The 22,434-nt window shown below is 42.2% G+C and overlaps 1 protein-coding gene across 7 annotated transcripts in view; it reads left to right on the forward strand.

Annotated features, from left to right (window-relative positions):
• The window catches only part of UTRN (utrophin), a 568,432-nt gene that overhangs the window by 231,330 nt on the left and 314,668 nt on the right, over positions 1-22,434 (forward strand). For all 7 annotated transcript variants that reach the window (XM_065588781.1, XM_042848216.2, XM_065588777.1 and 4 more), the window contains 5 exons: positions 3,003-3,208; positions 4,442-4,559; positions 8,019-8,224; positions 13,163-13,317; positions 21,302-21,491. In XM_065588781.1, coding sequence (XP_065444853.1) covers positions 3,003-3,208; positions 4,442-4,559; positions 8,019-8,224; positions 13,163-13,317; positions 21,302-21,491 — 875 coding nt within the window. The remainder of the gene's footprint in view (positions 1-3,002; positions 3,209-4,441; positions 4,560-8,018; positions 8,225-13,162; positions 13,318-21,301; positions 21,492-22,434) is intronic.

A 22,434-nucleotide genomic window follows, 5' to 3' on the forward strand; every position in this document is an offset into this window, starting at 1 on the left:
ATCCTTGTCATGGTGGAAGAATCCCCTCCAGCTATGTGTTGGCATTCTTTCCTTGCCTCCACATGGGACAGGACAATCATTAACAACACATCCCTAATGGGAGCGCACATGAACAACAGTGCAGTGCGAGGCACCTGGATGTTTCAAGAGTCCATGAGCTACAAGCAGTTTGAAACTTCCCCCTGTTTGTTGAAGGTCACCATCCCCTCATAATGTCAGACAGCATCACAAATGTCTTTTAGATCAACAAAAAGTTGGAGCGAGATCCACCCTTCTGTGCACAGAATCGGTTAGTCTGTGGGACTGGTGTATTGATAATCAGATTGCCCTGTTGGCAGTCCTCCTCCCAGGAACCCAAAATGTGCTGACGGACTCTCAGCTGACACTTTGTGGTCGATCATGAATGGGTGCTTCACAACTCTGTGGTAAACAATATTTTTGCTCTGTGGGGGTCCCCCACCAATCTGCCTCCCAAATAAATAGGAAATGCAACATATACTGTTTTAGAAGAATCCTGGGTTGCCACTCACAGGACAGTGCTATACATCTTCCATGGTCCGATCATATGAACTGTGCCTTCCCTCCACTACAGCATCAAGTTTTGTGCAAGATTTGGCAGGACAGAGCATGAGTTATTCTTATTGCCCTCAACTGGCCCAGACAGTTTCGGTACCCAAACATTCCTACACATGTCATCTCAGGCACTGATCATTATTCCTATGTTTCCCAATCTCCTTACTCAGTGGAATGGCAAGATCAGGCAACCCGACTTGTGTCCACTACATATGTGATTGTTCCCCTTTATTCGACATTGGTGAGGCCTTATCTGGAATACTGTGTCCAGTTTTGGGCCCCACACTACAAGAAGGATGTGGAAAAATTGGAAAGAGTCCAACGGAGGGCAACAAAAATGATTAGGGGGTTGGAGCACATGACTTATGAGGAGAGGCTGAGGGAACTTGGATTGTTTAGTCTCCAGAAGAGAAGAATGAGGGGGGATTTGATAGCAGCCTTCAACTATCTGAAGGGGGGTTCCAAAGAGGATGGAGCTCGGCTGTTCTCAGTGGTGGCAAATGACAGAACAAGGAGCAATGGTCTCAAATTGCAGTGGGGGAGGTCCAGGTTGGATATTCGGAAAAACTATTTCACTAGGAGGGTGGTGAAACACTGGAATGCGTTACCTAGGGAGGTGGTGGAGTCTCCTTCCTTGGAGGTTTTTAAGGCCCGGCTTGACAAAGCCCTGGCTGGGATGATTTAGTTGGGAACTGGTCCTGCTTTGAGCAGGGGGTTGGACTAGATGACCTCTTGAGGTCCCTTCCAACCCTGATATTCTATGATTCTATTATCTCAGAGCCTGGATGAGCATCGTCCTTAGAGTAATTGTGCACTGAAGCTGTACAAAACATCCTTTCTAATAGTAGGAAGGATTCCACTAGCAGATTCTGGAAAGACCAAATTAGAACTCCTCCACCTATTAAAAAAAAAAGTCTATTCCTCAATGGAACTTGAATCTTGTTCTCTCAGTACGCCCTAAGCCTCCTTTAGAACCATTAGCTTTCTTGCTCCATGTCTCTACTACCAGGAACGAGACCTTCATGGACAGGAATCACCTGAGCCAGGAGGGTTGGTGATCAGGGCGTGTTGATGGCCAATCCTGCCATAAGGATGAGGTTTCATTAGGTTTCCCCCCTAAATTCAACCCCAGAGTAGTCTGAGTTTCATCTGAACCAGTCTATCCATTTACCTGTATTCTTCCTGAAACCTCATGCATCCTTAAAAGAAAGGAGGCTCCATTCCCTCAACGTTTGGCAAGCCTTAGCTTTTTAACAGCAGAGAATGAAAAGAATCAGGAAATCCCCTAAACTTTTTGTCACCATAGTGGAAAGGGCAGGCTGTATCCTGTCAAGCAATCTCAGAATGGATCTCTGGCCATATTTTTCTCTATCAGTTGTTTAATCTTCCTCCTCCTCATGGGATAAGAGCTCATTCCCCAAGAATTTAAGCAACATTTATGACGTGGATTCAAGAAATGCCTCTACTTGATATTTGTAAGACAGCTTTGTGAAGCTCAGTCCACATATTTGTTAGACGCTATGCCTTGGTACCAGGCTCCTCTGCTGATGCATCTTTTGGAACAGCAATCCTTCATTTGGCTCTGCCATCTGCAACCTCACACCCTCCTTCTGTTTGAGTACTACTTGTCAGTCATCCACAGTGGAATACACGCAGGGACCAGCACGCGAAGCAGAAGAGAAAGTTACCTACCTTATAGTAACAGGAGGTTCTTCAAGATGTGTGGACCATATCTCCATTCCACTACCCACCCTCCTTCCCCTCTGCTGCTGATCATCTCTGATTCATGGTGGAGAAGGAACTTGCTGTAGTTGGTCTGCTCGAGTCAGGGTGTATGTGTGGACCAATGGCCACTGCTTTCAAGTTCTCAACTCCAGTTGCATGGAGTGCATGCCTATCTACAGTGGAATACAGATAGGGCCTATACATCTCGAAGAACTTCCAGTTACTATAAGGTAAGTAACTTTTCTCTTTCAGAGAGTGCGTCAGTAGTTCCCTTTCCTACCCCACTGGAAACAAGATCTATATGTCCAGGACCTATGCACTCTTCTTTGGACCTGATATTTTTAGTTCAGCAAGTTGTTATTTTTCTAGAAATCATGATTCAAGTTTTATTTTTGTAACGTTTTCTTCTTTGGGAGCCATTGTTGTTTTCTAATGAATGTGGATCATTGGGTCACTCTTTATTGGCATAAAATCAAGTGACATGCATTTTGGTGTGTGTGTGTGTGTGTGTGTGCGCGCGCGCGCTGTTGTCAAGGTGCTTCAAATATCATTGTTGCTATTCTTTCGCTGTAGACACTGGCATGAATTTGTAGATATGCCATGGTTTTTTTTTTAGTTCTCACCAGTGTCACTTTGGACTTGATTTTTTTTAAATATTAGGGAAAGAATATTTTTTAAAATGCTGACTATATTTATCGTTTCAGCGTATCCTGCTGTCCAAAACGTGGTGTTAGTATCATCTCCCTTGCTTCAGACTCAGCAGGCTTTGGAACTTTCTGCACCTGCTGATCTGGATAAAACTACAACTGAACTGGCTGATTGGCTGGTGTTGATTGACCAGATGCTCAAGTCAAACATAGTCACTGTGGGAAATGCAGAGGAGATCAATCGGACAATTGCACGAATGAAAGTATGTCTCACTGGAGAAGCTACTAATCTTGATGTGCCACAACAACTTTAATATTTTTTTTTCAAATTTCTTTATATTCTGTGAGGGAAGAAACAAAGAGAAAATCATTGTCCCTTACTGCAGCTAGTACAGAATTATTTGAAAATGACTGTTTGAAAAATAAAAATCATAGTTCTAAAATTGTTGTTCTTTCCCCTTTTAAGCCCTTGGTCCTACATCTCCAGGCCCATACTGTTTTTACGCCTAGACCTTTTGATTTGGAGAAAAAGTGCTATATGTAGAGTATATATGTGTAGGGGCATTACCAATATCCTTTGCTGGTATATGCCTTTTGTTGAAAGTCAGTACATCAGCTTTTGGTCAGTTTAGAAAGCTATGCTTATTATCTATGCAATATAAGGGTATTTTAGACTGTATTATAATGCAAGTTAATTTATTTCCATTTAATTCTGAATTAGAAAGATGATTGTAAATGCTAATGTTAGACACTCACAAATGTTTGTTTCTGATCATAGACCATCTGAAGCTGAGCCAGGACTAGGCATAGATGTCTGTGAGTGTCTACATTAGCATTTATGATCATTTTACTTATGTTAATTGTAAATTAATCAATGCGAGTTATAACATGACCAAAAACTGTAGTCTAGGCAAACCCTAAGCAACTCTTTGTATTGTGACTTCTAATGTCAGTATTTTTGGAAGAAGAATTCAATGTATGGTAGCTTTAGAGAAGTTTTTTTTTTTTTTTAACTTCATTGCATTCATTACATGTGGGTATAGTAATTAGTCAGCACTTTGCCAAAATCATGTGATACTCACTCACATTTTTGGATACAAGACATTTTTGATTGCATCAAACAGGCTGATTTTCTTTTTCCCCTTTAATAATGATTACTGTTTAGTAATAGCCTTGTTAGGTTTTATAGTGAGAAACTAATTTACAAAAGAGAAAAAAGAGGCAGCCAAAAATATTGTGCAGCACTTCCAATTAATGTGTAGTTCACATAGATTAATCTGCACTTCAGAATCTTCAATAATAGCCAATCAAAATAAAGTAGCTTTATGATACTGTGACACCGAAAGTATGTTATACGTGTAATATAGAGATGGTAACACCTGTCTACAAGCACAATCTGTCTTAGGTTCATAACTACATGTAGTCCAGAAAATGTTTTTATAATGTTAAAATTTGCATTTTCTAATTTTAAAAAAATCAAATATTGATTCTTACAGATAACAAAGGAGGATTTAGAACAGCGCCATCCTCAGCTGGATTCTGTTTTTACTTTGGCTCAAAATTTGAAAAATAAAACTTCCAGTTCAGATGTTAGGACAGTGATCACAGAAAAATGTAAGCTCTCCCTTTTTTTGCAAGCATAATCAGCTTTTCATTGTATTAAAATAAACTATTATTTTTCTTTCCTGGTAAACTATGAACATTTCCCCTAATTATAGCAGACTAGCTTGTACGCATCTAGGACTTAGCAGTCAAAACAGTCAAATGACTTTCAGTTTCCCAGTGTTGTTTAAAAACACTCTTCACTAATTAAAATGTTGCTGCTTCTTCAATGTCCATTTCTTAAGTATGGGGGGAGGAGGGGCAATATCTTGGGTAGTTCAGTACAGAGTAGCTCATGAAAGGCTTGAGAACTGCTGGCAAAATCCTTCCTGCTTATTCTGTTCATCATATTCAGTGGTATAAAAGAAATAATGTATTGTTTATTTCATTATTAACTGCTGTGTTCTCAACACTTTGTAATTGAGGGCAATAAAGACTTTGCTAGTGTTTGTCCCTGTTTGTTGGGTTTGGGGAATAGGAGGGAAAAAAAGAAAAAGCCAAGATAATTGAGTTGTGTGTTGAAAGTGGAAAAAAACTTTGATAGAGATGAAGAGTGGAGGGTTAAACTGAGCATATAATGGGGGTGGGGGGAAAGGTTATTTCTTATCTGTAATAATAATGCACCTTTACCTCGATATAACGTGACCTGATATAACATGAATTCGGATATAACGCGGTAAAGCAGCGCTCCGCGGCGGGGGTGTGTGTGTGTGCGTGCTCCAGTGGATCAAAGCAAGTTCGATATAATGCAATAAGATTTTTTGGCTCCCGAGTACAGCGTTATATCAGGGTAGAGATGTATGCCATAAAAACTTCAGAGATAGTGAGTTGGATTTTTAAAGCTATTTAGGCATTGCTGCACTCAGTGTTTCAATGCTTAACTGACAAAAGGGAGTTACGCCCTTAGTAACCTAAATCCCATTGGCAGTCCTTTTTGAAAATGAGATTTAGTTGTCTAAGTCAGTTAAGCATTGCACCGATAAGCGCCACAATGCCTAAATAATTTAAAAAATCTGAATCCCGGTTTAAATGGACAGCCAATGTAGGTAGTTGTCTCAGGAGTTTTTTTTCATCCAGCTTTGCAGAGGAGACCCGAATGCTCTGGAAATTCTCCTCTTCAGGTCATTAGCCAGTGCAGAATGTTACACCATTTTCACTCCTGTTGTTTTCATTTTTGCCGTTTCAAGGAAATCACTGATTTTTCACTAGCAAGTGCTGTTTGCTTTTGAACTTAACATTTATCCGATATAGTAACATTTTTCTGTTTTCTGTTAGGAGTGCTGGAGCTCTTTCTTCATAGCTCTAATTTAGCACTACTGAAGTCATGCCTGAAATCATCCTGAAACTACTCTCAGGTTGCAGTTGATGACTCTAGTATATTTTATATACCAATACAATAACTTTTCTGGTATAAGTCATTGTCAACATTCTTCAGTGAGAGAGTTGTGAAGCTGAGTGTAGCATTTCTTACTGGCGAAGGATGAGTAAAGAGGCCCTCATGCAGATAAGAGAACTCTTATGGCTTAGAATACTTTGAAATCATTTATAAGGGATTGGAATTCATATAAGTGCCATTAAATTAAATATGTCCCTTTTCTTTGCCTTGGTTCAGATGTGGAAAATAAAATGACTTGAGTACCCAAGTGTATTTGATACCCACTTATATCTGTTTAACAGCAAAATAAATACCCCTGGAGCTGATAAATATAAATTAGAATCAAGCATACTTAGTATTATTTATTATCTGTATTGAAAACAGGCCATTTTCCACAGATCAGAATAAAGGTGATTGAGGTATTGTAAGGTAAATACAGTAAAGATTGTGAGTTTCTCAGATACTATGGTAGCTGGGGTCATGTAAGTAACTAAAATAGATAGCATTAGAAATAGAAAGGAAATAAGTACACAAGATTTTTCTGTTTAAAAAAAAACAACAAAAACCCGTCCTATGTACATGAGGCACTATTAGTATAAGTGAGAATCTTTTCTATAAAAGCCGTGCTCAGGATGTGCTCCGGAGGGTGATATATAATAGAACAATGTAATCCATACGATCCACAGGTGATGGAAGTAACAGTACGGAAGGAAAACGGCAAGGGATGTAATAAAATTACCATGTCATTTAGAATTCATGCTGATACTGTCAAACTTTAAGTAATCTGTTTGGTTGGTTTTGACAGTGGTTTTCTTATCCATGCACAGAACGTTTCTAAATCTGTCCATAAAAGCCCTAATCGATTTGAAAGAAATTTGATTTTTAAAATAATAATAAAATATGCCTCATGTAGATAAGAGACCCATATCATACCATCAATATAGAAGTGAAACTCTCCATAGATTTCTTTGCAAACTTGTACTTAAAAATTCAGTGGAGCGCTATGTTTCTGACTATAGGCTTTATTTACATAACTTGTTGGTAATTATTACTTCAATTGACTTCGAGAGTTATTTGTGTGAGCAGGATTTAAATCTGTTCAGGAGAGATGGGTCTCCTTATTGTTAAGGCTGCAACCAAGTTCTGTATGAACCTTATGATGAGCCACTTCTGTAACTTAGGCTGGTATAATTGGCTAGTGCTGAACATTGCTTAGCTTTACTCTAAATGGAAAGGAAAATATTTCTTCAAAGTATGATGAAAATTGGTCAAAATTCTAGAGTAATAGGACATTTTATAATTCCACAGTCGGAAAATCTGACATCTTAAGTTTCTTCGTTTACCTCTAGTTCTAGTAACAGAATGGTTTGTTACTACCACTTCTAACTTTCAACGTAGCTAAGTCTTCTTGACACCTCTCGAACTGGTAATATTTGAAGGAAATACATTGTAATGAATGATTATTGTATATTATTGTAAAAGCTACTTAGGCCAGGTCTACACTAGAAACTGTTTTTGGTATAGTAATGTAGATTAGGGATGTGATTATTTTTTCTCTTGGGTGACATTTCTATATTGGAAAAAGCCCTAGTGTAAAAGCAGTTATACCAGCATAAAAATACGTTGACCGGTGTAGCTTATTGCAGTCAAGAGGCCAGTATAAGCTATACTGGCACAAGCACTCTTCTGCTGTTGTAAGCTGTGTCTTAGCTGGCTAACCCGCCTAGCGATCAGTGGCTATCCTGGCAAACCTTTTCTAGTGTAGATGTGGCCTTATACCCACACTTTATTATTTTGCGTATCGCTGTAATTGAACTGTGGTGGACTAACTATATACGCATTAATAAAAACAGTCTTCCTAACCCTATTCACTAATGTTTATCCATTGGCTAATCTGTATAACCACTTGCCCTTTTTTCTTGCCTCTGTGAGTATGAATACTGATATGCAGCAGAAATATTTTTATGGGTCTTGCAGCAGCTCTGTATACAGATGGTTTTGCTCTATTTCTGGTGGTCACATGAAACAATAGATAATGAAGTCATGGCTAGTGGATGTGAACTTCAGGTTATAACTTCCTGCATTCTCTTCTGCAGTAGAGAAGGTCAAGAACCAGTGGGACAATACTCAGCATGGTGTGGAGGTACGGCAGCAGCAGCTAAAATACATGCTTTCTGACAGCATGCAGTGGGATCAGCAGAGGCAAGAAATGGAACAGCTCATAGGGCAGTATGATATCCGTCTGCACATGCTTCTGCAGGCTCCTAAAGAGACACTTATCAAACAGATTTCTGAAAACAAAGTAAGATTTGTTCATGCTTTCTAATTCCTTCCTCCAGCTGTATGACTTCATTGGGTCAGCATAGGGTCTTCTCTGACTTAGAAGTGTATGATTCAGTATTGATAACATCCTTTGACAGTTTCTCTGTGCTTGTTTGAATATATACCTTTGTTTGTATGTAATTATATATTCTAAATAGCCACGTTTATTTTTGTTCAGAATTCCTGAGTTTGGTGAAAAGTAGTGAGTTTATGGTGCGTACACGAGTGTCTGTATATGTTTATATAACCGATATATTTATATCACATTCACTTAATATCTCCATCAAATAAATTCCCTTACTTAAGCACAGGATTAATTCAATGTGCTGACGCAAGTCTATCATACAGTCACTAAACATAGTGCATGTTACTTCACAGCAATTTATTAGCCCTACTGGAGACAGTGGAAGTAATTATTAGAGATGGGCCAATTGATTCCAGAATTGACCTGAATTGTCACCCCAAATGCAGAGTGCAAGGCCCTTTAAGGACCTCTTACTATGAACCGCTTTGAATAAATGTATCCTCCATCCCTCATGAGGCTCCCAGCTTTTGATATTCCAATAAATCCATTGTAGTACATCAGTAAGTACAACAGCAAGTACAACTGCAAGTCCAGGGCTGGCTGCTGCCTTCCTAGGACATGAGAGATTCTCAGAGATGGGCCATGCTTCTCTGATGCAAGGAAGGATAGAGTGGGCTAGGGGAGGAGTAGGACAAGATGAACTAAAGCTACACAATGATTGAGTTTCCTCCTCACTTTTGAATGTGGATTGTTCTTGGGGTGGGGTGGAGGAGTGAAGGGATAGAAGCAGTATGTAATTTTAGAAAAAAGAATCTAAGGGGAGGGGATCAGGATAAGAGTTGCGTTGGAGAGGGTGAGGAAATGTGATGGTGAGAATTTATCAAAAGTTCTAAAAAGAATTCAAATATTCTTCCTTGAGGGCTGGTCCCTATGTGTATTCCACATGTGGGTACTCATGCACGCCATGTGCCAGAGTCCAGAAATTCTTCATAGCAGTGTCTGTTGATCTGCACATGTGCAATAGTGTTCCTCGTGCTTCTGGTCGAGGGCGGCTTGACATCTCTCCAGTTCCTTCTTACTGCTGCATGGCCTGAGTTGGGATTGTGTCCTCCTTCAGTGCATAATCTGTAAAGTAAACTCGTAAATAGTTTGTATATATTTAGTTTTAATTAGAATAAATCTATAGTTAGTAAGCTTGTAATTAGTATAGGATAAGTTCAACCCCTGCACCGTTTGGGGGACAATCGCCGAGTCCTGGGACTATGCCGTCAGTGATGACCATCAACGGTGCCTGTACTGCTTGGGTGAAGCACATATAATGTATACGTGCAGTATCTGCCAGTCCTTTCCACCTAGAACTAGGGAGGCACAAGAGCTCTGTCTGAGGAAGTTTTTGATGGAGGAGGCTATAACTTTAACCTGGGCCCTGGAGCCCCTGGTACATCAGCCTCAACTGACTAGCAGGGACCACCCTCTGTCCCTTCTCACCACCCCTTCCCCCCCCCCCCCAATCATGAGCTTCAGAGTAGAGCCTTTACTGCCAAAGATAGGGTTACCATATTTCAACAAGCAAAAAAGAGGACAGGAGGAGCCCCGCCCTAGCCCCGCCCCTCCCACTTCCCGCCCCCCCAGAACCCTCAACCCTCCCCCCGTTCCTTGTCCTCTGACTGCCCCCTCCTGGGACCCCTGCCCCTAACTGCCCCCCAGGACTCCACTCCCTATCTAAGCCTCCTTGCCTCTTGTCCCCTGACTGCCCCAACCCTTATCCACACCCCCACCCCCAGACAGACCCCTGGGACTCCCACGCCCCATCCAACCACTCCCCACCCCCTGACAGCCCCCCCCCAGAACTCCCAACCCATCTAAACCCCTCTGCTCCCTGTCCCCTGACTGCTCCGATCCCTCTCCCCACTCCTGCCCCCTGACAGCTCCCCCCCAGAACTCCCAGCCCCCTACCCCCCCGCTCCTTGTCCCCTGACTGCTCCGATCCCTCTCCCCACTCCTGCCCCCTGACAGCTCCCCCCCAGAACTCCCAGCCCCCCACCCCCCCACTCCTTGTCCCCTAACTGCCCCCTCCTAAGACCCCCCCCCAACTGCCCCCCAGGACCCTACCCCCTACCTGTACCCTGACTGCCCAAAACTTTCTCCACTCCCCCCCAAAGCCCCCCCCGTTTCTTGACTGCCCCCTCCAGAACCTCCCTGGCCCCCTTACCCTGCTGCTCAGAACAGGGTGTTGGGCTCTATGCCAGCCGGACACATGGCTGAGCTCCCCAGCACAACAAAACCCGGTCCCTGGCCCTGCACAGAGCTGCGGGACCGGGCTGCAGGAGGAGGAGCTGCCGGCCGGCTCAGAATGCAGGGAGGAGGAAGCTGCTCCGGAGTCCAGCCCGGGACTTTCCTGCAGCCCTCCCAGCCGCTCGCTCTGCTCTGCCGGGGGAGGGGGGAAATCCCGGACATTGTGAGTGCTTTACAAATTCCCCCCGGATGCTATTTTTAGCACAAAAAGGAGGACATGTCCGGGTAAATCCGGACGAATGGTAACCCTAGCCAAAGACCTTAACTGTAGGACAGTCTTCCCAACCTCCCATTGCACAAATATGGGAAAAGTCTAAGGAGAAGGAAGATTCCATTAGGATCCCTTTATGATATTTCCTCAAAATGTTCCACCAAGTGGGTGTGGTGTTCTACCCTCTGAAATGATCTGTGAGGGGTTCAGGGTTAGCTGTATCTCTGACACATCCCAGCCTCTCTGAGTGCATCCCCCCCTCAGGTGTTAGGCCTCTTGCCTTCACCTGTCCTGGGATGGAATCCCATGCCTCTCTCACTCTTTAGACTGAATCTCTAGGGCTCAGCACCCTGGGTATCAACTGCAATTGCTCATCAGCCCATCTGGGTACAGCTACTTGCAAGCCTTCCTTTTGGGAGCTGTGACCCAGTAAGTGAATAGAGTGACACAAACCGGTAATTTCTAAACAAAGTATAGTTTAATCTCAACAGTAGGAACACAGCCTAACAAGAAAAAGGTTTTCAGTGCAATAAATCTGCTTGTCTTACCTAAAACTATCCCAGGTTCTCCTTCACTGGAGTCTGGAGGTTGTCTGTTTCCCTGCAGTCCATGCGCGGCGGCCCCCTCCCCCCCTCCACTTCTTCAGGGTCTCAGATTTTTAACCACTTTCAGGTTCTTTCATTTTCCTACCTTGAGGCTTTTTGAGGTTACAGCTTGAGACCCTTCACCTGGTGGGACCAGCCAGACAGCTGAGCCCAGCCTAGTGAAGATAAACTTAATAGGAATTGACACCTGCTTTGTCCTTCTAAGCATCAGTAAATGGAGGGCTATCAGAAATGGACATCAGTTTTCGTGACTGTGTGCAATCTAACCCTTGCCTGAATTAACCCCTAGTAGTCAATAGCAAACAATACTATAGCAATCGAACAGCTGGACAAGTTCCGTAAAATATCACTGACCTCTTCTACATATGTCACACAGCCAAATCTGGAGAATCCATAGTGATCCAATGAAGATCCTGTGCTGCTTCACTGACTGTCCCTGGCAACAACCCTTAGCTTTCCCCTGGCCACAGTGCCCTGGGAGCCCCTTTTAAAGCAATAGCTACAGGCCCAGAAGGTGTCCATCACCACTGACCATCAGCCTACTCACTTTCTGTATCCCGCCTGCCCAGTCAGTCATTGCTCTTCACCATAAAAAGGATCCCAACGTGGTGGCTAACTCTCATTTTGTATGTGAGGGCTGAGATCCTGACCTGACCTTCTCTAATTATAAGTTACTACTGTATAACTGGTTACTAAGCTGAACACAACACTGATCATGTAACACTCCCCCCTTCCCTCCCCCCCCCCCCCAGCGTTCTGGAAGCAAGCAGTTTTAAAGTTTTAAGAGGACATCTGCGTAGGCAGTGATCTAGTACCTTCAGTATTCCCCTTTAACTTTTGTTCTGCCACCTAAACCCACTCTCTGGATTAGAGTTAGTGCCCAACAGATACGCTAGAACAGTGGACCAGAGTTAAACCCTTCTGCAGTGGGAGTAAAATGGTTCACTATTTATTAGAGGGCATAATTTAAATGTTTATGTTAATAAATACTCCATGATGATGATGTATCATTAGTGAACCATGCAAAATGAAGAGTTTAGACTAAATATGTTTAGATTATGGAAATATATTTAATTTATTTACTCATTATGGATAACCATGCATAACGTACTTGTCTCTCATATGCTCTGCAGTTTGAGCTTTGAGTCTTCTTTACGTTCAATTTTTTTTATTTAATTGCCTCATGTTCTCTATGCTGTTAATATGTAATGTACAGCTGCATATTATTTGTTGGTTTGTAAACAGACATGCACTTCTGATCTTTGTTTACCGAGTATGGCATATTATTCCCTGTAAAGAGAGCAGGCCTACAGATCCTGAAGAAAAATTCCAACTCCTCCCATTTTTAATGGCAGGAGGTTCATGCCTCATAATATTTTAGAGGTTTTACTTGGAACACTGTGCTAGCAAAATTGTATGAAACAGACTTTTTGAAAAATATTTTTATTTTGAAGTTCGCTTTTATTTTTACTCTGTATTTTGCTTACCATCTAGCAAGATGGGCAATGAAATGCAGAACAGAATTTGTGTAGTCCCTTGTTCTTTTGGGCAAGAATTTTCTCTCTCATTTTTATTTGATTAGTTCATTAGCATCTATTGAAATTTATAGTGCCTTAATAATAGGAGATTTACATCAGACAAGAAAATAGGTATATAAACATGTTTTATAGTCCATGTGCAATAATTTAACAAAATTCAAAATATGAGAAATCAGACTTTGATTTTAAGTTTGCGCTGATGCCTTGTTTATTTTTACTGACTTGTTCTGAAATTTCTCCTTAGCTGCTAATACAAGAACTCCTTAAAGGGGACATAACTGTGGCTGCATTCAATAACCTCTCTAATAAACTTCTTCTGGACTACTGTGATGATGACACAAGGAAGGTGAAAGAAATCACTGACCACTTAAACACATCTTGGATAAACCTGAATCAAAGGTAACTTCAAGGCTCTGTTGAGTGTAAATATTGTACATGGTAAATCTAATCTTGCTGTTTTAAATAGTCAAAATATTGGTTATAAACTTGTGGAAATAAGAGGCCCTCAGAGGTCATTCATTTGCTGTAGCGTGCAGGGTTATCACTGTTCAGTAGTCACATATATCAGAGTGAGTCTATTTTTGAGTATTTCTCATAATGGAAACTCCCATAACTAACCCTAGAAGACTTTTTCCATACACGTACTGATTATCTTGTTAAATAAATAAATAATTCTGATGTTGTCACAATTTTTCCTTAGTTCAGTCTTATTTCTTTGCCCCTAGCCATTTCTCTCTGCAACATTTGGAACAATTCTTTCCCTTCTTTGAAATCAGCACCTTTGGATATTTGTAGATTGTTTCCGAGTTTCCTTTTTGTGAGTCTATACGTATTCAGTTCACCCTGCTGACATATGTTAATTCCTATGAGCCTCTTCGTATCTTGGCGATCCTTTTCCTGAAGTGCCTCCAGTTTGTCATTTTTTGTGGGTCCCATATGTGGTACCTTTTATTTTCAACCTGAGTATCTAACTTGAGGAGCTGTAAGAACAGTAAATTATTCTCCGCTAGAAATTTACTTATTTACACTAATTGAAAAAGATGTGGTTACTTGAGTGCTGAAAGTCTTTCAATAAAAATATGGTCCCACACATGTATATGTGCATAGTACTATTGCCTGGAAGGTAATCAAATCTCCATTCAAATCCTGTTTTATATATATTTTTAGTAGCTGACAAACAAATGATACAAGAATAGTATATGACTGATATTTTTTTGAATATCAAAAGCTTTAAAAGACCATAGTTGTCTTATCCAATAATTTAATGATGATTCAGAAGAGAGAATCATTATTATTAGGGGGAAAATGTGTTTAAAAAGTCTTTTTAAATAACGACAACCAATGAAACTGCTTTTGTAGCTGAAAGTGAATGAGAAGAGAGAGATGAATAATGAAAGTTGTGTAAGTGGCATTATGTCCTGGGGAGGAGAGGAGGAGGTTACTGCAGTGGCATGCAGTAACGCTAGGTCTACACTACCCGCCTGAATCGGCGGGTAGAAATCGACCTCTCGGGGATCGATTTATCGCGTCCCGTTGGGACGCGACAATCGATCCCCGAATCGACGCTCTTACTCCACCAGCGGAGGTGGGAGTAAGCGCCGTCGACAGAAAGCTGCAGAAGTCGATTTTGCCGCCGTCCTCACAGCGGGGTAAGTCGGCTGCGATACGTCGAATTCAGCTACGCTATTCACGTAGCTGAATTTGCGTATCTTAAATCGACTCCCCCCTGTAGTGTAGATGTACCCTAAGTGTCCGAGGTAATTAAGGAAGCAGTGTATAGAATCTTATTACTCTTCCTGGGAGGGAAAACTCTACCTTAGTAGTAATTTTCACTTTTGATATGGCAAGGAGTATATACAAATGCTTTCCTGGTTATTTCCAGAGATGACAACTGAAATGGCATAAAACTTTGTAGTTCATCCTATGTGATGCTTTGAGAGAGAGAGAGAGAGAGAACAAAAATATATTCCTCTTTAGATGTGTCTTGAGATATAGGCTGGGATTTTCAAAGGAGTTTGAAAACCTATTGAAGTTCACTGGGATTTGGGCACCTAATTCCCTGTGGCTCCGGGCACGCTGTGGGAAAAGGCTTTGGTTTATGATAGATTCCCAGGTTTTTCCATAGTGTGGGCCACTTCATAGTGTTGAGGACGTCTCATGGATCAGTTCCTTTCTTGATCATCCATTCGCGTTGAGATTTGTGGTTTCGAGTCATCCCTATAACCGTTAATGTAATTGCCTAAATGAAAAAAGAATGGAAGTAAAAATCTGAGTTTGTGTATGTGATTGGCAACCTAGGCCATATATACCATACAATCTGAGACTTCCTTCACATGGGGTAAGAGATTGTTTGGTGCACAAAGTTCAGTTCTATTGCTTATGCTTTAAATAAAGATTTATGCTTATAATATCATTTTAGAAGTGCTAAATCATCTGTTCTGGCAGTATCCATGCATGGAGAAACCAGGAAGACTCTCTTTAGTTACTTTAGCTGGAAGACTCACGGTTCTGAATAGCATCACAATATAGCTATAAAACATAATTCCAGCAGAACTTTAAATTTTCAACAGCTCATTTTAAAGCCATTGACATTAAAGAGATTTAGCCCTCCAGTTTGATGTGGTGTAAATTGGATATGCTGTACAGTGGCTAATAACATTTTTATACTCAAAGGCTAAAACTATGGTAATTCATAAATATCGTCACAGCCTCAATAATGGATTACATTCCATGTCTTCAGCATCCCAGTTGTTTCTTCCTGACGCGTTCTCCCCCCTGTGCTCGCATTTCTTCGTACTGCAGAGTATAGATTTTTAGTTTGAATCTGAAAAACAAGTTGATGGAATTTAATGTTCAGACTGGGCTAGGAAGAGCCTAAAATTAAAAGGGGAATGATTTTCTTGTTCTTGATCGTGGCTTTACTGATAGAATTCACATATTTCTTTCCTATGCGCTCCCTGAGTCCAGCGTCACTTCTGCAGTTTTATGGAAGTCTGAAGCTCATTCAAACATGGACTCCATAATCTTGGAAGATCCTGGTCAGAGCCTCTATCCTTTCATGACTGGATTTGGACTCCTCTTGGAGTCTGACTGCACTTGCTTTATTGTCATGAAAGGTGGTTACAGTACAGTGTAGTGTTCTCTCTTTTCCTTAGTTTTGGATTTGCAGTCTCTATGAGAATGAAATGAAAGTATCCAAGTCTTTTCTATAACAATGTGGATCACCACTAGACCATCACATAAGGCCTAGTTTTTCTTCTAACTGAAAAATGGAAAATTCCCAGGTTACCCACATCACTCTCAAACCAGCCTAGCTCCGTTCTCTTTGGAACCCCCCTTCAGGTAGTTGAAGGCTGCTATCAAATTCCCTCCTCCCCTTCTCTTCTGCAGACTAAATAAGCCCAGTTCCCTCAGCCTCTCCTCATAAGCCATGTGCCCCAGCCCCCCCAATCATTTTCGTTGCCCTCTGCTGGACTCTCTCCAATTTGTCCACCTCCTTTCTGTAGTGGGGGGGCACAAAACTGGACGCAGTACTCCAGGTGTGGCCTCACCAGTGCCGAATAGAGGGGAATAATCCCTTCCCTTGATCTGCTGGCAGTGCATCTTTTCATGCAGCCCAATATGCTGTTGGCCTTCTTGGCAACAAGGGCACACTGTTGACGTATATCCAACTTCTTGTCCACTGTAATCCCCAGGTCCTTTTCTGCAGAACTGCCGCTTAACCAGTCTGTCCCTAGCCTGTAGTGGTATATGGGATTCTTCCACCTTAAGTGCAGGACTTTGCACTTGTCCTTTTTGAACCTCATCAGATTTCTTTTGGCCCAATCCTCCAATTTGTATACGTCATGCTTGAGGGTAGGGATAGGGTCCAGAGTATCTGCCTCTCCCCCCAGCTTAGTGTCATCCGTGAACTTGCTGAGGGTGCAATTCATCCCATCATCCAGATCATTAATGAAGATGTTGAACAAAACTGGCCCAAGGACTGATCCCTGGGGCACTCCACTTGATACCGGCTGTCAGCTAGACATTGAGCCGTTGATCATTACCTGTTGAGCCCAACGATCTAGCCAGCTTTCTATCCACCTTACAGTCCATTCATCCAATCTATACTACTTTAACTTGCTGTCAAGTATACTGTGCGAGACTCTATCAAAAGCTTTGCTAAAGTCAAGGTATACTTTGAAGCTTGTTTCTTTGAAAGCCACCTTTATTTCCAGCCTGTTCTTTCTGTTCTCATTGCTGTTTCACCTTTAAACTTACTCCCTTGCTTGTGAAGAAAATCCTTACAGAGGGAAATGATTTTGAAGTCAAGACTTCCTAGCTGCTTTGACGTCTTTATTTCGTACTCTTTGCTAAGTTACATTGCTTTAATTTTAGAGAGTGTTTTATGTTGTTGTTAGACAACATATTTATCAAGCGCCCTATCCTTCGAATTAACATTCCATTATTATTTCCTCAATAGGAGGATAAATGTTCAGGCATGTTCCCACCAAATCTAAAGCCAGAATCAAGCCATAGAGGCAGTGATAAATTAAAGGGTTCTGCTCTGTCAGTAGGTTATATGGCAGTAGCCAGAATTTGGAGTGTGTAGGAACCACTTCGTTTCTAAAAGATGGGAATTACTCAAGCAATATTTCTTTGAACAGAATAGTTATAAAGATATGACATTAGACTTATTGCGCTTGAATGACAGTTATTTTGCATTTATACAATGCTTTTCCAGAGTGCCAATAAACTAATGTACAAACCATGGGCTTGATCCTGAAGGGAACTGGTCACCTGCAACTTCTTTTGTTTCTGAAATCAGGTCTTGCATCTATGGATCATTTCAGCCACTGAAATTCAGCCACCTGTAGCTTCAAACACAACAACGGTTTAATACTATTGAGCAAATGCTGCACAGCACAGTATGACAGGAAGGGAGGAAAGAAAATTAATTCCTTTATTTAAAATGTAAGGAGGTTGAATGTGAATGTACAAGGTTAGAATATTGGCCAAAATTCCCGGGAAGCTCCTACACATACAAAAATGACAAGTGATGAGGATTTTGCTTTTTTGTCTCCTCTAAACAGCAGCATCTTCATAAACACTTTGCCATTGACACCATATGAGAGTGTTACTTTAGTTCTGACTTGCAGGGAAGAGACAGTTTACTGAATTAGTAGCAGCATTTCAGATAGCAGCTACTGGTAGATGTGCCTATACAATGAAGGATTGCTACTGAAAGTACTCACTTTTATTTTGTCCATATTTTGGAAAAAAAAAATCAAATTCAGTTTCATACTGTGCAGAGTCCTGTGCTTCGGAAGGAAGAATCCCATGCACCGCTACAGGCAGGGGACCGACTGGCTAAGCAGCAGTTCTGCAGAAAAGGACCTGGGCATTAGAGTAGATAAGAAGCAGGATATGAGTCAGCAGTGTGCCCTTGTTGCCAAGATGGCCAACGGCATATTGGACTGTATTAGTAGGAGCATTGCTGGCAGATCAAGGAAAGTGATTATTCCCCTCTATTCGACACTGGTGAGGCCACACCTGGAGTATTGCGTCCTGTTTTGGTCCCCCCACTACAGAAAGGAGGTGGACAAATTGGAGAGAGTCCAGCAGAGGGCAACGGAAATGATTGGGGGGCTGGGGCACATGACTTACGAGGAGAGGCTGTGGGAACTGGGCTTCTTTAGTCTGCAGAAGAGAAGAATGAGGGGGGATTTGATAGCAGCCTTCAACTACCTGAAGGGGGGGTTCCAAAGAGGATGGAGCTAGGCTGTTCTCAGTGGTGGCAGATGACAGAAGAAACAGCAATGGTCTCAAGTTGCAGTGGGGAAGGTTTAGGTTGGATATTAGGAAACACTATTTCACTAGGAGGGTGATGAAGCACTGGAATGGATTACTTAGGGAGGTGGTGGAGTCTCGATCCTTAGAGGTCTTTAAGGCCCAGCTTGATACAGCCTTGGCCGGGATGATTTAGTTGGTGTTGGTCCTGCTTTAAGCAGGGGATTGGACAAGATGACCTCCTGAGGTCTCTTCCAACCCTGATATTCTATGATTCTGTGTATAACTGGTAATGGTTAAATGAGATTTTTTTCAATGTTAACTGTAACAATTTTGAATTGTTACATTTCTGTAATAAAGTTGTTCTGTCACTCAGTTTTATTCTGATCCTTTGTAGGAATAATGTGAATGAGACTACTTAAACATGTTATAGCAACCTCTACAGCAGTGGTTCTCAAACTTTTTTTTTCACGGACCACTTGAAAATTGCTGAGGGTCTCAGTGGACCACTTAATGATTTTTCCAAATGTTGTTTGTACTGTTAGCTAACTATTGTAAAGTGCTTTGGATAAAAGCACTATATATAAAAAAGTACCCCATGTGCCCTCTCTCCCCCACTGCGGCAGCCCCTGAGCTGGGGCTGGGAAGGAGGGGCGGTGTCTCTCCCTCTCAGTCCCGCTGTGGCAGCCCCTGAGCTGGGGCTGGGAAGGAGGGGGGGGGTGTCTCTCCCTCTCTCACTTGCTGCGGCAGCCCCTGAGCTGGGGCTGGGAAGGAGGGGGAGTGTCTCTCCCACGCTGCAGCAGCCCATGAGCTGGGGCTGGGAAGGAGGGCCGTCTCTCCTTGGCAGCTGCAGCCCTGGAGCTGGGGAAAGTAGCCTCTTTCTCTGGCCTCCGCAGCTCTGCACGTCCCAAATTCCCCCCCACTCCTTCCCACCCCACTACACCCTCCCACCTAACACCCCCACCCCCCAAGGCCACCACCTCACCTTACATGTGTGTCTTTTCCAAGGTCCAGGCACCTAATTAGTGGAGCCATGCCTGCGTGGCTCCACTAATTAATTGGGTGGCCCTTCATTCTCTTGTATGCGGCTGCCCAGGCGCGCACCTTAGAGCGAACTATCCGCGGACCACCTGAATGGAGCTCACGAACCACTGGTGGTCCTCAGAGAACCTCTGGCCGAGAGCATTTTGAAACTATCCCTTGTGATTTATCATGATGTTGCCAGAGCACATCAGTATAAGCTCACAAGTGTGTGTGGTTATACAGTTGGAAACCACACACTGGAATTCCCCTTTCTGTATGTCTGTTTTGGACTAGATTCTGCCAGCCTTACTCAGGTATCCTACAACTTGAGTTTACTCTTTGATACAAAGCTACTAGTCAGCATGAGTTAGGCTGGCAAAATCTTGCTCTTTATCAGATATGGGCCTGAGCCATTTCCCCCAAATTTGACTTTTTGATCTGTCCACTGAATGTTAGCAAAACTTCAAGTCTATTTAATGCAATTTCAGTCATTTGTGTCTTTTTGAATCATAATATTTAAATTTGGCTTATTACTTCCGAGCTGCTATGTATGGGAAAATCTCAGATTTGACCATTGACATTTCTGTCAAATATCATCAGAAAGTTATCCGTGGATTTACTGTTCACATGGCCTTTTGAGCTAGAATCTTGTAACCAGTGTTTTTTTGGGGTTATAGTTTTGAAATATGGCACATTCTTTAGGTATGGACTCTTGACCACAAGGAGAAAAGAAAAACCCATAGATGTTAAATATGACACTTCTTTCCTAGGGTACCAAAAGGTCATCGTTATAGGGAATTGCAAACATTATTTTAGCTTCCAGTGTGAGGCGGGCATGTTGGGCATAAGGCTACCAATTTGGAGAAATTAAGGTAATCAGTGGTAACTGGTTTTGCAACGTTTCAATGATTTTCACCAAGAAAATTATCAAAGGCAAGAGGGGTCAATACAGCTAGATGTTTCCACCCTAACGGGGGCTGTTGTCAGCTAGTGTTAAGTAAACACTGTCACATAAAGGCAGATACCTTTTATGTTTGGGGAAGCTCTGTATTTTTAGGCTATGGAAGTCATTTGGCTCTCCTAAACAAGTGCAAATGAAGTACATCTCTTCCATTTTCCACAATGCTGTAATGTGTAAAGTATATACAATTTTAGGGAAATGGTTTCCCTTCACAGCAACGGGCTACTGCTCTCTCTTCAGATGGTGGTTGCTGATAACAGCAGTGAGAAAAAACATTCAAAGTGTGGAAATAACAGCTTCTCACACTTGAAATGTCACAAACCCATTATGGTAACACATAGAGGGAAATGCTAGGTTTTATTGAATAATTTGTATCATGCTCACACTCCTCAGGGGTTTGGGTGTAATACATATATCCAGTACAGAATGATAGATACAGATGCAACGTTCCAGGAATCAATGACCTAACATACAGGAAAACAAGTGAGACCAGACTGTACAGTTTTCTCAGTGTTTTATCATAATGAATCTTCAGATCATCTTACAGTATCTTCATTTATGATTCACACAATATGGTATGTCATAATGGGGGGAGAAAAATTGAGATGCCTGTCTCATTTGTACTTTCAGAGCCGGTGATAGGCAGAATGCCTTGGAGGTTGAACTGAAGATAGTGCAAGCCTTACTCAAGGATCTAGAGGGCTTCCTCAAATGGATGCAAGAGGCAGAAACTACAGTTAATGTCCTTGCAGATGCATCCCAGCGGGAGAATGCTCTGGAGGACAGTGCCTGTATTGGGGAACTGAAAAAACAGATGCAGGTAAGAGCATGAGAGAATATTGTTTGTTGTTTTGTTTTCTGCTTCTCCACTATTGTAAACCTGACCAGGAAAAGGCGCCTAATAAACTGGAAATCCTGCATCGTATTCACGAAAATAATATTTTTAAATGGCAATGGGCATGGAGGGAGTTATTGATTTAATGAAATATAAGAATCCTTTCTTGGGATTAAAGCAAGTGTGTCCAGCCTGTGTTCTGGGCAATTTGTATCCCTCAAGTTCTAAATTGTGACCCTTGTGGGTAGCTGTGTTAAGAAGAAAATGTACATTATGAATTGAGGTCCATTGCAAGAAGCTCTAATACTGACACTAAACTTTAAAACAAACAAACAAACAAAAAAACTTTATCTTAAAAGAGGCCATGAATTGAATTGAAAATGTGTTCCCTGAGCTACACCCAGTTATTATTTAACTTAAGTGCTTACTCTGCCCTGCCGCTAGGGAGGACCAGCTATGCCTCCTCAGATGCCTCCCACACTCCCCCTCCTCCTAGGCACTTTCCCTGCAGCCACAGCAGCAGAGCTGCTGTTAGCTGGGAGTGCTGGGAGTGCTTTGAGCAGTTGCTATCCCTTTATTGTTGCTCAGCAGTTCCCCTGCTGGTAACCAGATGCATTACATGGGAGTGAGAAGAGAAAGTGGCTCTGCTTGCCCCATTGCCTACTTCCTTGCCAGACTGTGAAAGCTAGGTATTCCCCCCCCACTCTCCCCGGGCCTAGGGAAATACCTAGCAAAGAGAGGCTCCTCCTCCCTCACACTGCCACTCAGGAAAGGCCAAAAAGAGGATGGGGGAGGAGAGTAGACTTCCCCTAGGGTTAGCACCCTCCAGCTACTGCCCCTCTCCATACCCAACATGCCTCTTTACTGGGATATGTGGGAAGGGCGACACAGGCTCTGCCTCAGGGGTACAATTGGAGGAGAGCAGGGC

The sequence above is a fragment of the Chrysemys picta genome, chromosome 3, assembly GCF_011386835.1.
Source record: "Chrysemys picta bellii isolate R12L10 chromosome 3, ASM1138683v2, whole genome shotgun sequence".
NCBI lineage: Eukaryota > Metazoa > Chordata > Testudines > Emydidae > Chrysemys > Chrysemys picta.